Raw genomic sequence first — 16,701 nt, 5'->3', positions numbered from 1 at the left:
ACGATACGAAATAACAAATTTTAGGTTTACATGTTAACTAATTAAGTCGTTATTGGATCACACATTAAGGATTTATTAGCGAGTAACCTATTTCAACTCTATAAGAAAAAGCTAGTTTGATAATTGTAAGCTACTAAAAAAAACTTACTACAATGGTCAGAGTATTTAATCTCACATAACTGAGATTAAAATAATATCAAAGCACATTAAAAATACCAAGCAAATTAAAAAATTTGTAATGATTAATATACAAGTGTGAAAAATGTAAAAAAAAAAAAATATATAGAAATGCTCATGGCTGCATCCTTTTCGCTTTGATGATGGGTATATCATCATTTGGATTTTTAAAATCCTACAAACCCCTGTGAACAGGGAAGTTTAAAATAAATAAAATTCATAATAATTATTATAAAAGTAAAAATGTGAAAAGAAAACGCTTGTTATTGCATCATCTACATTTAGACGATGGTTACATTGTCGTTTAGATTTTTAAAACCCTCTAAACTCTAATGAATAGTGTTATTGTTTGAGTGTAAATTAATAAAAATTAATAAAAATTAATATAGAAGTATGAAAAATATAAAAATAAAATAAAAATACAACCACTAGTAATGATAAACTTACCAACTTTGATGAAGGAGGTCAACTTTGAAATTTGACAACATAGTCCATAAACACTATCTTGATATTTAACCGTCGATTGTCATTAACACATTCTTCTCTTTGAATTTCGTCTTTTATATTTTGTTTTTTGAAAACATTATCTTTTAGTGGATGTAGAAAAACGAACGTTGATATCACGTTCATATTTTTACAGTTAATGAAAATATTGCTCAGAGTCTATAAAGTCTCTAAAAATTATATATCATCGTCTCATATTTCAATTAACCATAAAAGATAATGTTTTCAAAAAACCAAATATGAAAAAACGAAATTTAATGAGAAGAATAGAGCGTAAATGTAAACGACAATCTACGGTTAAATGTAAATATGTGGTTATGGGATTGTGGTTGCAAAGTTAAGAGTTGACCTCTTCCCCAAAGTTGGAGAGTTTGTCATTACGGGCATTTGTATTTGTATTTTATATTTTTCATACTTCTTCGTTAATTAAAAAATCTTACTACAATAATAGCCGTATGATTTAATCTCACTTGTGAGATTAAATCCTTACCGTTGGATTCTTTGATCTTATTTATGTTTGTAGTATTACATTTTTCATTTGCTTATTTATTAGTTTAAAATATATTTTCTTTAATGAGTAAAGAATCGGGTTATATTACCCGTTCATTTTAAAGGGTCGTGTTCGAGTCGGGTCGTATTACTCGTTCATTTTAATTGGTGTTACATGATACGATGCGTTAAGGTATTGGGTATCTCATAAAAACAACACAAACAAGAGAAACACGATACGAATGTCAAGTCTAGTTAAAGTTAGAGGTTGCTGAATCCAGTGTCTATGGATAAATATTATTGTTTTCTACCACTGCGGTAATACCAATTGCAAATGTAGGCAATGCAACAATAGAAGAGATTTTTCAGTTTGATCGGCACATAGAGTGGTGCACCACGTATTACTATATAAATGATGGAATATTTGTGTTAAAAAATTAATAACTTAAAAAATAAATTTCCCACCACTTAAAAAATGGTGTACAACACATTTTCTCATCACCATGAAAAATTTCTCCAACACTAGAATTATATAGGGTCAGTTGAATGAGACTTATTTTGGAGAAATTCTTTTGCAATCAAGATACAATCACATTTGAGTCACTCGTCTAATAAATGTTTCTGTGTGGTGAACAAGTGAATCACTCGTCTAGTAAAAACTTGTTACATGGTGATTTGGTAAAATCGTGTTTGTATTATGTGTAAATCTTGTCAAGTCCATGTCCAATATATATATATATATATATATATATATATATATATATATATATATATATATACAGATCTTTTAACAAGACAGATCCCCATTTTTTTTCCAAAAATTGAGGATTAGTTGTGGGGTCCACACCACATCGAACTTTAATGATCCGAATCGTCTATTTTTCAAGTTGCACCTCATAGATCATTCTTGCAAAATATTAGCTAAACCGAAAATGTTTTAAGACAAAAAAATTAACGAATACTTTGTTATATAAGAAACAATGAAATTTTATTTTGATAATTAAATAGGCAAATGATTTCGAATTGAATTGAATTGAATTTTTGCAAAGATGATCTATGAATAGAGACTTACAAAATAAAAAAATGGGATCCCTCTTGTTAAAGGATTAGTGTGTGTTTGTATTGGATTAGCAGTAATTGCATCGTGTACATACAAAAGTCACTGGCTTCTCAGTATAATGCAATAGTTCTTTGGTGGCAGGATCAACAACCAACTGCCAAAACTGGTTCAAAGATTCAGCAGAAACTTACAGATGAACCCAAAAACGAAGTATGGCATGACAAAAAAACAACCTTTTATTACAGATGAACATCAAGAATATGGGAGAGAGTTGCAACATTATTCAATAGTTTAAGCAGTCTGTCAACAAACTAACCTTTTATTACTAACATTATACCCATCATCTTATATCCTTTATGAGCATCTGCAATGACGAACAAGAAGAAGCAATAAAAAGAATTAACTTTTCGAAATCCTATCTATAATTCCAAGCAATAATCACAAATAATTTTCATTAAATTCCAAAAATGAATTGTATAGTGGTACAACTAACAACTACTAATTGATCTTTTGACATGTCACAACAGGCCACACCGCAATCAAAATTTAGGTCCAGTGACATCAAGGGCACTCTAGATTGGAATTTCATTAACCTTCAATGTTAATCGTGTTTGAACTCCAATCCAAATCAGTCGTGACTATGTGTTCGATATATGCAAATGGATTTAAGTGTGTAAAAAGGATTAAAGGCAACCGCAGAAGAAGATGGGATGGTGCTTAGATAACTACACAGGCTTAGAAATAGAGAGTTATTCTTCCTACTATCCAATCAACAAAATTTGAAACATCAATTTGTTGCTTTCCTAATTTTATTATGCCAATGCAAAATGCAATGCCAATTAATATGCAGTAAGCTGTGTTTAAGGTTCAACAATTCTTACCGAAGAAACATGCGAAACTCGCCAAGGCCTAGCTCGTCCCATAATCATAGCAAAGATTAAGAAATAATTAGATGAAATTAAAACCCATAACCTCATATATTCCACACACAAAAGTAATAGAAGAAAAAAGCATAGCAGACATGTAGAGCTATAAACAATCAACCTAAACAAAATTAAGAACCAAACAGATGAGTGAATTGTTTCTGCACCTCAGAATCACTTCGACTTTGTAAAATTTGGAGTCTTGGGACATAACCTACTAGCAACCAACAATATGGTGTTAGAAGCCATGCCAAAATTTAAAATTTAAAATCCGAGAAACCCAAATCATAATTTGGTATATGCAATAGCATTGAAAACCCATGAACCATTTTTCCAGAAAATGGGAAGAAGACGAACTAGAAGAACTCTGCGCTCGTACGAACGTAACAATGGACGCATTTGTTGCGTGCTTTAGAGCGATATTGGGTTGACAGAACCGAAATTTTGCGAGCTTGGTGCAGATCGAGGTCTAACCCAAAAACGGAAGCTTGTTGAGGTGGCAATGGAGGTGCGGCTGACTCCGAATTCGAAGGCTTCCACGACGGCGACGAAATATTGATGAGGACCACGACTCCTCACTCCCTCTCCGACTCGCACCTGCCCTTCCCTCACCAACACCTCATAACCCGACGCACCTCCCTCCCATGATCCCTCCTATCGAACTCGGATCCCAACGCGATTTCCGATTCAGGCTCTACATCCACTGATCTTCCCAAACCCGACCCACCCCCTCCCTTGATCCCTCCCTACCAGACCCCGATCTTCCCAAACCTTCCTCCATCGCGTGTAGGGGGTTTCTGCTAGGGGACTTTGGCGATGATGGAGCTTAAAAGCCTCCGTGATTTGTATGGAGAAGGTAGAGAGAGAAAGAGGGGTTGGAGAGAGAGACAAAGGTGAGAGAAAAAATCTGAGGGGGACAGAGCGAAAGAGGAAAGTAAAGGGAAAGAGATGGAAGGGACCCGAGATAGAATTAGGGTAGAATTTTAATTATTATAATTATTATTATAAGAGTTAGTGGGCACAATTATTATTAGAACAAATATTTTTTAATTATTATTATAAGAGTTAGTGGGCACAATTGTGTAATGCGGTGGTGGAAACCTAAGTTTTTGAATTTGGTGGTGGGAAACCCAAACTTGCACCATAAAATAGAGGGAGAAGTACAATTTGGAGAAGGGGAAACTTAATATAAATCCAATTTTATAAGCTTGTCACTTTCCGATCCCGACATACGTCTTGGATCGACACGTGACGTTATCAAGTATCCGTACATCTACCATACTCTGCCTTCGGGATATGGCAAAAGCACAACTCGAGCATCGATTCGCATAGTAATATTTTTTTCTTCCTAATTTCTGATTGATTGCTCAACCCCCTTAAATTCTGATTGGTCCTCCACCATTTAACTAATTGGTTCCTTCCCTTTGGCCTGAATAGCCTCTTTCCCACAAGGTGGGAGTTTATATTCCTTTAAATCTATAGTTTAGTAAAACGACTTCAAATGTCCGTAACTATATCGTATAATCTGGACTCGCAAACGGTTTTCGTCTATGCGTTCATGGTCTCGAGATCTATTTGAAAACATCAATTGTGAACTCGAAATGTCAACAAATTTTAAAGATTGATTACGAAAATTCAAACTTGATAGTTATTCGATTTAATTCCAAAAATCAACGGAATTAAAATTAACTAATGAAAATAACGTAAACGTGAAATACGAATTTAAATAACAAGATATGTAATTAATAGTGAAATTTTGGGGACATGATTTCACAAAGTCATTATTAGTTATAGTCCAATTTTGTTTTAATTTTGAAGTTCTATCGAAGGTTAATTGTGTTTAGCATGATAAAAGGCTTGCGTTGTTCTTTTATTTTTTTCTTTTAATTTTTTCTTTTCTTTTTTCTTTTTGTTTTTCTTTTCTATATGAACCAAACGGAAAACATAATTATAAACCAAAAAATATACAATGCTGGAAGTATCTATATCATAGGCCAATTAGAAAGAAAACATTACTATATTGTAATACTACATAAGTTGATAAAAGGACCTAAGAGGAGTCCTGCATAGCATAAGATAATTATATTTTCACATACCAGTGAAATATAACATAATACAAAATATATTAATTGTCCTCGTCATCACTACTTCAAATCTCAATGGTAACATTCTGCATATTTTGTGAGCTCATCTATGGGAGAGACAGGCCTCTAGACGAATTTGTGCTTGACAAGTGCATGGTTCTTCAATGAGAACGACAGAACTGGTAGACTCTTCAGTTGTTGTTTCAGTAAAAACCAAATTGACAGGGTATTGTTTTGTCTTACCTGGGTTTGCCCATGCTGGCAATACACGTCCTTGAGGTGTGCGTACAAATCCGTTATTAGAGAGTAATGCGTAGCCAAGGCGACCATCAGCAACAGTAGTAAGAATGTACTGATTAACAATATAACGAGGTATGCGCCCGGCATTAACAGGTTGTCGTGGACGTTGAGTTGGAGGATTCGTTGTGGAATTTGTTGTTTTAATGTTGGAAGCAATAGACGAATTTGATGTTGGAGATTCGGTTCCAATTCTAACTCCACGACGTCGCCTGTCTGCCGTTCTCAATGATGTAGAACTTGATCAAATTCAAAAGAAACACAAGTGTATGAAGCAACCTTCTAAATTTCCATATACAAATTAGTAAAGGAGTGTGGACATTTTATATTAGAATAAGGGCACAAATCCACAATTGTGCCAACATATTATTTTGCTATAGAGTGATTTATTATTTATTAATATATACTGGACACAATTTCTAACATTTGTGTCAGAAAAGGGAATTTATAATTATTAAGATATATTCTCCATTTGAAGACCCAATGAGAAGTAGAGTGATTTATTATTTATTAATATTTAGTGGACACAATTTCTATCATTAGTGTTATAAAAAGGAATCTACAATTATTAACTCATTTGTCTATCTGAAGACCAACTAACTTTTGCATAGAGACTCACCCTAAGGGCACAATTGTTGGTTATGTGTCACTGCAGGTAGGACTTTTAATACAGTAAAAAAATTAAACACTTACTATAAAACCAAAAACCATATCACCAAGTATAAAAAAACAAACTTGTAGGAAGATAACAATCTAAAAAGCAGTTAAAAAAGATACGAATCTAACAAACATTCATTGCACCTGGAAATGATCCTTTGTAAATCTAAAACACGCGCACTTAGTACTACATTGTAGTAGTATTCTTCTTTACTTGTAAGTGAGAGATCTGAGGTTCGGCTCTCGCGAAAAACGAATTTGAACAACATTATTACTAACTTATTTTGAGGCTAAAATATTGCACAGTAATAAATAGCTCCATACCATTATTTACCACAATTTTATAAATTTTAATTATTGGTGTGCTAGAGGAGGTAAAGACAAACAAGAGAGAACATATAGCGCCTCTGACAAATAATTTTTATAGACACAAAATGTTTTTTGTACCCATTTTCAGTAAAAAAAGTTGTCATCTGACTTCATTCGGCACGGTTTCCGTGCCCATTACTGTTTTGTGTCTGCTTTTTTTAACATTGGGCACAATAGATGGTGCCCTCTATGGAATGACTTCATTCGGCACAGTTTCCGTGCCCATTACTGTTTTGTGTCTGCTTTTTTTAACATTGGGCACAATAGATGGTGCCCTCTATGGAATGGGAACTGTTTAAGCTTTTGAATTGGTGGTCAAACTGACACAAAATTAATTCTCAATTATGCCCTTTGTTTTGTACCCAAAGCTCATTTTTCTTGTAGTGACATTACAAGCATGTTTGCATGTTTAATCAGTAGAAAATGTCTCTGTGTTTATAACCTTCTCGAATGAAAATTGTACTTGGGAAAGGTAAAATGTGTACGTCGCAGATGCACCAAGTGTGCATACGAAATCAACAACATACTTTTTCTTCGAGATATTAGTGGTAGTATTTTGGAATCTGCATTAATTCAAGAAGGGAGGCAGACATGGTTGGAAGAACAAGAGAGTAAAGTACAAAAGGAGTGAACTTTTGAGAATCAAGAAAGAGAAAAATGCATTAAAAGTCAATTGGGTTGCACATAATAAAGAGTAAATAGAGATAGGGTGGTACGACCGTATGAATACATCATGTTGTCGCCGGTCAAGAGTAGGCCGAAGGTGAGGTAGAGCAAGGGAAGGGTTGAGAGTTTCTATACTTTTGTAGAAGGGGAATTACTGTGATCAAGAGGGTTTGGTGTAGAATTGTCGTTGTGAAATGTTGTAGTCCCCAGGATATCCGTCTTTTGGTCCACGCACATAGCCAACATAAGGTTTTGGAGCTGCAAGGCATGGAAGCAGTGACATTGTTCTGTTCCTTTAATTTGATTACGTTTAATCATTTTCAGAAACTAACTAGGAGTTCTTTCATATTAGTTTTCGTCTGGTGTGTTGTATCTCTTTCAGATATTTATTAGAAGGGTGAAGTTGCTTGATTTGATGGTGGTGATTGTTAGACCCATAAGCATTCAATTTCCAATATGAAAAAATAGGCCCGTTTTGGGTCTGTGAGATAGGAGAGATTTTCTTAAGTAACCAAATTTTAGTTTCAATGACATCACCGTTCAATGGGAGATTGTCACGTGGTGAAATGCTGACATTAGAGAAACTGTAATAGAACTTCTCATTGGAGAAAGAGACTAATTAATAACATCATTGTCTTATAATATTCATTTCAACTTGCAAGTCAGGTTTGAATCTCATAAATAACAAATTTAATACTTTATTGTTGTGTCATTTATGACTTATCCCACATTCCAATCCTCCTATATCATTGTATCAAGAAACTAAAAATGTTCGGCTTCTTTATTCTTCAAATTATTATTATCTTTCTTTCTTTTAAACACATTCTCCTTCTCTTCTAGATTTCGTACTATAGTAATAGAAAGTGCATGGAAAAGGAAAACAGTAGCATCTATAAGTTTTCGAAAAGGATGAGAATGACACTTAAGATGTGTATCCAATTGAGATTATGATAGATTTTAAAAAATTCAAAAATCAGTGTATTTAATTAAAATTTTAAATGAATCTGCCAAATTCTAGTAGTATTCAATCTTGATTTTCAAAGAGTTTGTCAAAATCTTGCGGTATTCAATCTCGAGTTTTTAAAAATGTTTCAAAATCTAGTTGTATCCAAAATTCAATGAATTTGTTGGGATTTAGGAGTTGGTGGAGTTTGGTGGATTCTAGAGTGGAAAATGGAGACTTGTGAATTCGAAGGGAGAAATATGACTTTTTTGGTTAAATCCAAATATGCAGGAAACCATAGAGACTGATGTATCTCTTCAAACGAGTCATGCCCATTCGGAATTATCAGTCACAACTCTTCAATGGAGAACTGTTTATTTTCTGAATAGTATGGACATTAGATTGCATCACATACAAGATCAAAGGTCATTATTTAACTACCAAAAGTACCAATTTGGCATACATCTTTCTGCATTAATTCCAATCGGTGGCAGCCAAATAAACCCAGTGACGGCAGCCAATCATCCACACTGTGCTGCAACTTGACAGTAAATAAGAAACAACGCCATGACATAAAGATATCCCAAACAACAAACACAGGCTACACAGCCTTATCTTTTGACAAGAAAGAAATACAAAGAAACGAGAAGAGGTAAAGAAAGGTAAATAAGGAGAGGAGATTGTCTTGTAGCCTTAGACCTAGACAAATCAAACGCCACAATATGCCTTGACGGTATAGTTAGGTCCAAGGCTGGAGCCATTTTTCTTGACATATTGAGTATATTCCAAGTTATTCAATGGCTTATACTGTAGGGGGTGGTCCTCGTCTATAAGCTCCTTCTGTGTATGTGTTTCCCCTACCCTGAATGAAAATAGTCCGAGTGAGTGTCGTACATCATTCTCGCTCAAGGTCACTCGATGTTTACAAGCTCGTACTTTGTCGTTGCTCCAAACCTGAGTCAAGCAAAACCACACAAACATTCTCGCTAAGAAATATATTATTATACTTTCCATTACAAAATATTGATAATTTGATTACAAAATATATCATTTCAAATGCTTTGCACCTTTAGAAATTAACAATAGTCATGATAACTTGATTACGTATGTACGTATCACATAATTGTGTTTGTGGCATACCTGTAATGCATCACCTGCTAGAAATATGAAGGACGAAGGCAGAGGATCAAAACATATCCACTCATCGTCCCTTGAATATATTTCCAGACCTTTGACATGATTTTGATAGAGTATGGTGTTAAAGTTTGTGTCTGTATGAACTGGCACACCCACATTAGTTCCAGTTTTCTCAGGCTCACTGTATTTGTTAAATCGGCACGTGTGAACAGTCGATTGAAGGTGATCATCATGGTACTTCTCTACACCATAGTTTTCAAACACCATTCTTGTGACAGCATGCTGTAGTTCTTCCATCACTTTTGTATACAAATCAACACTCTCACTGCCCAACAAAGAATAAATTAATTGTGTAACTGTACGTTAAAAAAAATTAATATTTCGATCTTTCTGGTGGAATTAAGTCGAGTAAATCGTACCGAAATACATCATTTCCATTGGGCCAAAAATGATGTTCGAATATCTGAGTTTGTTCAGGGTTTGTAGCACCAGCAATCCCCAAACTTTCAAAAGCTGCGGTTTTAACTTTTATGTAGCCAGTGGGGTAAGGCTTTTCATAAGAACTTTTCACTTTCATTTCAGTTGGGAAATCAAACAACTCGTCTAACGTGTCGAAGAAAGTACTGCGAACCTCCGAAGAAATTTTGTTGGGTAATATTGCCACGAAACAGCCAAGCTCCTCGAGTGCATGGCAAATGTCTTTGCGTATTGAGAGCCAAGAACTTGTCCCAGGCTTGAAGCAGTCTTCATTGGAGAAATCTACTATTGCTAGTTTGGCCATTGTTTGAGTATGCTGTATGTGAAGAGGTTTTGAGGGTTATAGGTTAAACTGCTAGGTGTGTATACCTAACTAACCAAAATGACATTTATAGAGAAGCATGCATGTTATGTATTTTCTGGTTTCTTTAATATATTATATCTATTTTTTAATTTTTTATTACAAGTGACTTCTACTTAGTTTGTGGTGTGAAGGATTTGAATCCGACCAATAATGTAGTAAGTTGAAGATGAATGCTCTATTCAATAGGCAATCCACTACTTTTCTATGTACACTTGATTTGCGTGGCTTATTATCAGAATCATCGGTCTCTCTATTTGGCTTGTAAACCAAGATTTAAATCATAGAAAATATGAACCATGTGATTGATGCCATGCTGTGAACAACAGTGAAGTCTTGTCCTCTATTATTTGGAGTTTGCATCCATGATTAGATTTCTTGCTTAGATGTGGTAATGGAAGCACAAGACAACCACAAATGACAAGAATCTTAATAATTTCTTGTGATTTAGGGGTTTAGTGATATACGTCGGACTCTGATTGAAATGTATAATAAAGTTAAGTCGACGTAATGTACTTGATATTATAACACTAGATGCAAAGTTGGATTACTGTAATTTAGTGATTTACGTCTTTATCAATCGCATTCCTTTTCGCCTATAGGACAAAGTTAACATAATTAAAAGTCGGTTGGCATAATATTTGTGCATGAATACAGCAAGGTAACTGCTGCTTTCCTTAAAGTTTTATATCAAAACTTTTGGCCGAGTTTACTAGCTCTATATCTGCTGACCTGAATCATTCGGCCAAAATCGAGTAAGGGAAACAAGCCGGCTGATGTCCTTTGGCAGGTACGTGAAATGGCAAATTCGAGAGAAGTTGATTTTATCTCACCATTAAAAACGAATGACAAATTTGAGAGAGGAAGTTTACTTTCACACACCATTGAACGAATGCCATCGGACAACATTAGACAAAAGTTTGTATATAAGAGAGCAAAAATGATATGCATTTATCATTTCCGTATCAAAGATAAGAGATTATACCACAAAGTGAATGAAGGAGTATGTCCTTATAACTATTGGTAGATGCACTATGGGACCAGCTGGGTGGTCACGTGACCACCCTAAAGCCCAGATTAGATGATGTGAGAACCTCCGAGGACTACCCAAGTTTGGTCATGTGGTGGAGAAGAAGAGTGCAACAGTGGAAAGGCGGCTGCAGGTTATGCTAATGATTGACAAAGAGGAGGAAGACTATTCTGTTTTTTAAAAGACTTGGACAAACAACGTCGTTTTGTGTCAAGCCAATTTTTTAGTACAACGATGTAGTTAGACTAAGGGGAGGGTAGAATTTGGCTAAGTCAGATAGTGGGCAGCCTTATTTAGCCATTTAAAACAAAATAATTAAAAGCAAGTCTTCTTATTAAGCTATGTAAGGGACAAGCTTGGGAACACAGAGGTTGAATGTAGAATAGTGACAAAATTAAAGAAAAAAGAATACAAAAATTTACGTTGCCAAAAAACCTTATGGTTTGTTGGTTTCTTAGCCTTTTCAACTCGAGTTAGTAAGTCCTTAGGGGTGTTTTATGCCTAGTGCCCTAAAGCCCTATGGTTTGTGAATCATTGACCTAAAACTCGTTACATGGGTTGGATCGAAAGCTTAATGAAACTGGCACTGCACAACCACTACTATTGCTAGAAAAAGGAGAAAAAATGATGAAGAAAAAAGAATGAGAAAAATCGAAAAGAAGAAAGAAAAAATAAGTGTGTTTAAAGCTTAAATATGTTTGAATAAAAAGGACGGCAGGTATGGGTTTTAGTCGAGTTTCCTTAACTTTGTCGTTTCACTTTACACCAAAGAAGTTCATGAATTATTTTCTAATTAGTTATAAATAGCTTGGATTCTGTCGTGGGATTGTTGGAACTTTTGGAATGATGTTTTAATTTTTAACGTTTTCTATGGCTAGGAACTTGAAGGTGAAAATTGTCTTAGTTAATTTTTGTTTAAATTTTTAGTTTGTTAGGGTTTTTTTTTTTTTTTTTTTTTTTTTTTTTTTTTTTTGAGTTTTGTTTTACTTGAGGACAAGCAAAAAGCTAAGTTTGGGGGTATTTGATGAGTCGATATTATACTATATATTTTACCTTATTATTAGTTATTTTGGTTGAATTTTTAATACTTTGTTATATATTCCAATGTAGGACATTCGACTTCCTTTTGAGTAAAATGTGATCAAACAAACGAATTTTGGAGTGATTCTAATTAGAGGACGTTCGTGAGTATCTCAACCTGTCCGTGTCAAAGTTTCAAAATTTTCTACCAAGCGGTTTATTTATGGCGATGAAATAAAGGATCTGCATGCAGTGCTGTCAAAGTGACATTTTGGGCTTATTTGGGCTTTTTGGTGTCCAAGATGATGTCTTTTGTGTTCGGGACATCTCAAGTTTTAATTCAAGTCGTTTTGGGCCTGTTTTAGAGTCTTGAAGATTCAAAAACATGGGATTCTTTGTGGCTGGGCAGATTTCCCAAAGTTAGAATATGAATGTATTTCCTGGTTATCGTATTCTATTATGTTTCCTAGTTTTAAGAAGACCTTTTTCAGTTAGGATTATATATATTTAGTATAATAAATAAGGCTAGCCATTCAATTTGGAGAACGTAGAGAGCTTTTAATGTTTAAGGTGTCTTCTATCTTTTTTATATTTCAATAAAATTCTTTTTATTTTATGATTGTTTGTAACTAATTTCTATTTGCTATGACTGGGCCACGAGCCTTAGCATGAATATATAGTCTTTATTGAATTGCTTATGATATTATGCATGTATACTATGAATTATTAATCACTGTGTTTAAACTAGTTTATATCTTAATGCTTAGCTATCATTAGGATGTTTAGATAAGTAATCAGATGTAATTCGGTCAAAATATCATCGAAGAATTGAGTATTGCTTCTTGTGATTAATAATTGTAATTTCACTTAAGGCGAATATCACGCTCTTAGGCGTTGCATGGTTTTCACAAAACTTAATGAGTCTTGCATGTTTACATTTAGTTTGAATATCACAGACGAATTACATGTTAGATTTATGTTCTTGCTTGAATATCACAAGGAGAATATGCATGAGAAAAACCTAACCTTCTAAACCCTAAAATACTCTTGCAAATATTTTTTTTTTTTTGTGTTTTTATCCCTACCTTTTTCAAAGGGTAAAAATCCTACCAAGAAATTGGCGTAGTTATCGGGGATTTTTATTACCTGCAAAAGTAAGGATAAAGACACTTAAAATACTTGCAAAAGAACAAAGTAATTGTAATATATTTGACTCTAACAAAGTTGTTCTCCACAGAGATTGAATGAATAATTTGTATCTAACCTAATTCTTAATTAACAACTTAAAACAAAGTTTGAGAAAAGTATGATTTTATGACCTAAAATAATAAAAGGGTGAACACAAAACTACCTTAACTACGGGTCGAACGATATTATCATACCTTAATTTTTAAAAATGACAATGTCATACCTTATCTTACGAATTTGTTCCAATGTAACATCAATCAGTTTTTCTGTTAATTTCTCTGTTAAATGTTGACGTGACTAGAGAAAAAGACCACTCTCTAATCCAACTGGATTAAAAAATAATTAAATATTAAAAAATTAAAAATAAAATTATTTTTTTTATATAAAATTGTGGGATCCACCCTACAAATCCTTCCCCACCCCTCCCCCAACCTTCCTCCACCCATCTCCCCCTTTCCTTTCTTCTCCGATGAAACCACCAACCCAGTCGTTGTCTCCGGCTACCCCACCTCAACCTCTCTTCTCCGACGAAACCCAACATCTCTCGTACGAACCTCGTCATACCATCTTCCAATATATCACAAATCTGAAGCTGCCGTCGGCCTTTCCGGAATGCTTGGCCATTCGCTGTGACCAACTCGAAGTCGCCTTCCAGGTCGTCAAGCTCTAGATCGCCGATCGAGTAGTTTTGCCGGTCGAAAACTCCTTTGATGGGGACACAGAGCACCGCAATTTGACGAACCTCGAGGAATGACTGGGGTTCCACAGCTCCGTTTTGGAGGGAGGGAAGGTGAAAAAATTAAGAAAATCGCCCTCCTTCTAGTGCACATGGAAGGTTTGTCCGTGATGGCCTCTCTCCAACTCATGGGATGCAAAGCCCTGCCACTCCTTCATGATATCCAAAAAGTTTTCGAATTTCAAATTTCGAATTTCTGTGAAATTTTAGAACTTTTTGGCTTCTGGTTCTGTTTTTGGTGTGGATTTGTAACTGAATTTATTGGTTTTTGAATGCGGATTTGTAATTGAATTTATTCGTTTTTTGGGCAGATCTGGTTTTGCATGTAATGTGCTCTGAAATTTTGATGAATTTTGCAATTTTTAAAGTCTTGAATGTTACGTGGTGTTGTTTCATGTTTTAGGTGAAGGAATTTTGATTGTGTTTAAGGAGGACGAGGAAGTAGGGGGACGGAGGAGGGAGTGAGGGAAGACGAAGGAGATGACCGGCGTTCTGGAGAGAAAAGGAGGAGAGATTGCCCTTGAAATCCCATTTCCATTTTTATTTACCAGATTTGTTAGACTTGGATTGTATTTTTGATAGATTTGTTCGATCCCATTTCCCCTTTGAAATCCCCTTTGAAATCCCATTTTTTATTTCCCGTTGTTAATTCCGTTTCTTTGAAATCCCATTTCCATTTTGATATAGATTAATGTCGACTGGGTTGGTGGTTTCATCACAGAAGAAAAGAATGGGGGAGACGGTTGGAGGAAGGTTGGGCAACCGGTAGGGAAGGGTTTGTAGAGGTGGATCTCACAATTTTATATAAAAAATAATTTTATTTTTAAATTTTTAATATTTAATTATTAAAAATATATTTAATTATTTTTTAATCTAATTGACTTCTTCTCTAACCACGTCAGCATTTAACTAAGAAATTAACAGAAAATCTGACATTGGAACAAATTCATAAGATGAGGTATGATATTGTTATTTTCAAAAGATGATGTATGATAGTGTCGTTCAACCTATAGTTGAGGTAGTTTTGTGTAATTTACCCATAATAAAAACGAATTTAATAAAAACAGTTAAATAAATTGGCAAAGTAAAGAAAACAAAAAAAAAATTTGAACAAAAAAAAAAAAAAAACAAAAGAAAACGATTTTGAAAATTAATTGAAGCACTAGGATTTCGCCGTCTGTTTAACAATCATATGTAATTTTACCAATTACTTACATGCAACTTTGAAGGTTAGGTTTTCCTTATGCATATTCTCCTCGTTATATTCAAGTAAGAACGTATATCTAATATGCAATCTGTTTGTGATATTCATATTAAATGTAAACATGCAAGACTCTTTAAGTTTTGTGAAACCCATTTGAAAAACTATGCAACACCTAAGAGCGTGATATTCACCTTAAATGAAATTACAATTATTAACCACAAAAAGCAATACTCAATCCTCCGGTGATATTCCGACCGAATTGCATCTGTTTACTTATCTAAACATCCTAATGGTAGCTAAGCATTAAAATATAAAGACAGTTTAAATACAGTGATCAAATAATTCAAAGTATGCATGCATAGTATCATAAACAATTCAATAAGACTACATATTCATGCTAAGGCTCGTGGTCTTGCCCTAGCAAACGAAAACTAATTATGAACAATCATAAAACAAAAGGAGTATTATTGAAATAGAGAAAAGATATAAAACACCATGAAAATAAACTTGAATCGTCAAATGCTCTCTACGTTCTCCAAATTGATGTGTTCCAAAACCCTAATGGCTAGCCTTATTTATATTACTACAAAATAAAATCCTTACTAGAAAAGGTCTTCTTAAAACTAGGAAACATGATAGGATAAGATAACCAGGAAATACATTCATATTATAACTTTGGGAAATACACCCTGCCACAAAGAATCCCACGTTTCTGGATCTCCAGGACTCCAAAACTAGTCCAAAACGACTTGAATTAAAGTTTGAGATGTCCCAAACATAATTTCAGAAGTTCTCGAACACTAAAGACCTCATCTTGGATGCCAAAAAGCCCAAATAAGCCCAAAACATCACTTTGACAGTAATGCACGATGGTCCTTTATTTCCTCACCATAAATAAACCGCTTGGTAGAAAAATGTGAAATTTTGACACGGACAGGTTGAGATACTCACAAACATCCTTCAATTAGAGTCACTCCAAAATTCATTCGTTTGATCATATTTTACTCAGGAGGAAGTTGAATGTCTTACATTGGAATATATAACAAAGTATCCCAAATTCAACCAAAATAACTAATAATTCTAACTAATAATAAGGTAAAATATATTGTATAATATCAACTCATCAGCAGGACATTGGAAGATGAGTTCTCTATGGACGTGTCTACGTGTAGAATGTGGCGTTGCGATTAAAAATATGTGTGTAGGTCTAGGGGGGAGAGAGAGAGAGAGAGAGAGAGAGAGAGAGAGAGAGAGAGAGAGAGAGAGAGAGAGAGAGAGAGATAGAGAGAGGTTCATTCATAAATACTCAGGCTAGGGTATTTTAGAGATCTTGAGAGTTCTTGTAAGGAAAGTAATATTCATCAAATCGGGAGACTATC

At 34.3% G+C, this 16,701-nt stretch overlaps 1 protein-coding gene across 1 annotated transcript; it reads right to left on the bottom strand.

Moving 5' to 3' along the window:
• Window positions 1-8,511: 8,511 nt before the first annotated feature.
• LOC137709821 (deoxypodophyllotoxin synthase-like) lies at window positions 8,512-10,146 on the bottom strand. Its single transcript, XM_068448808.2, has 3 exons — window positions 9,726-10,146; window positions 9,310-9,631; window positions 8,512-9,123 (listed from the first exon to the last, which is right to left on the bottom strand). The coding sequence occupies exons 1-3, from the start codon at window positions 10,085-10,087 to the stop codon at window positions 8,878-8,880; spliced, it is 930 nt and encodes a 309-aa protein (XP_068304909.2). The 5' UTR covers window positions 10,088-10,146; the 3' UTR covers window positions 8,512-8,877.
• Window positions 10,147-16,701: the final 6,555 nt, after the last annotated feature.

Source organism: Pyrus communis, chromosome 6, assembly GCF_041283825.1.
Source record: "Pyrus communis isolate YQ-2024b chromosome 6, ASM4128382v1, whole genome shotgun sequence".
Lineage (NCBI taxonomy): Eukaryota > Viridiplantae > Streptophyta > Magnoliopsida > Rosales > Rosaceae > Pyrus > Pyrus communis.
This window is presented reverse-complemented; position numbering and strand designations above follow the sequence as displayed.

Bases quoted from the DNA above. Each gene is read 5' to 3' on its own strand.
- LOC137709821 (XM_068448808.2), bottom strand. From the start codon at position 10,087: ATGGCCAAACTAGCAATAGTAGATTTCTCCAATGAAGACTGCTTCAAG. The intron at 9,632-9,725 runs GTACGATTTACT...TTTGTTGGGCAG, and splicing joins AATGGAAATGATGTATTTCG to TGAGAGTGTTGATTTGTATA. The intron at 9,124-9,309 runs GTATGCCACAAA...TGCTTGACTCAG, and splicing joins TAGCAGGTGATGCATTACAG to GTTTGGAGCAACGACAAAGT.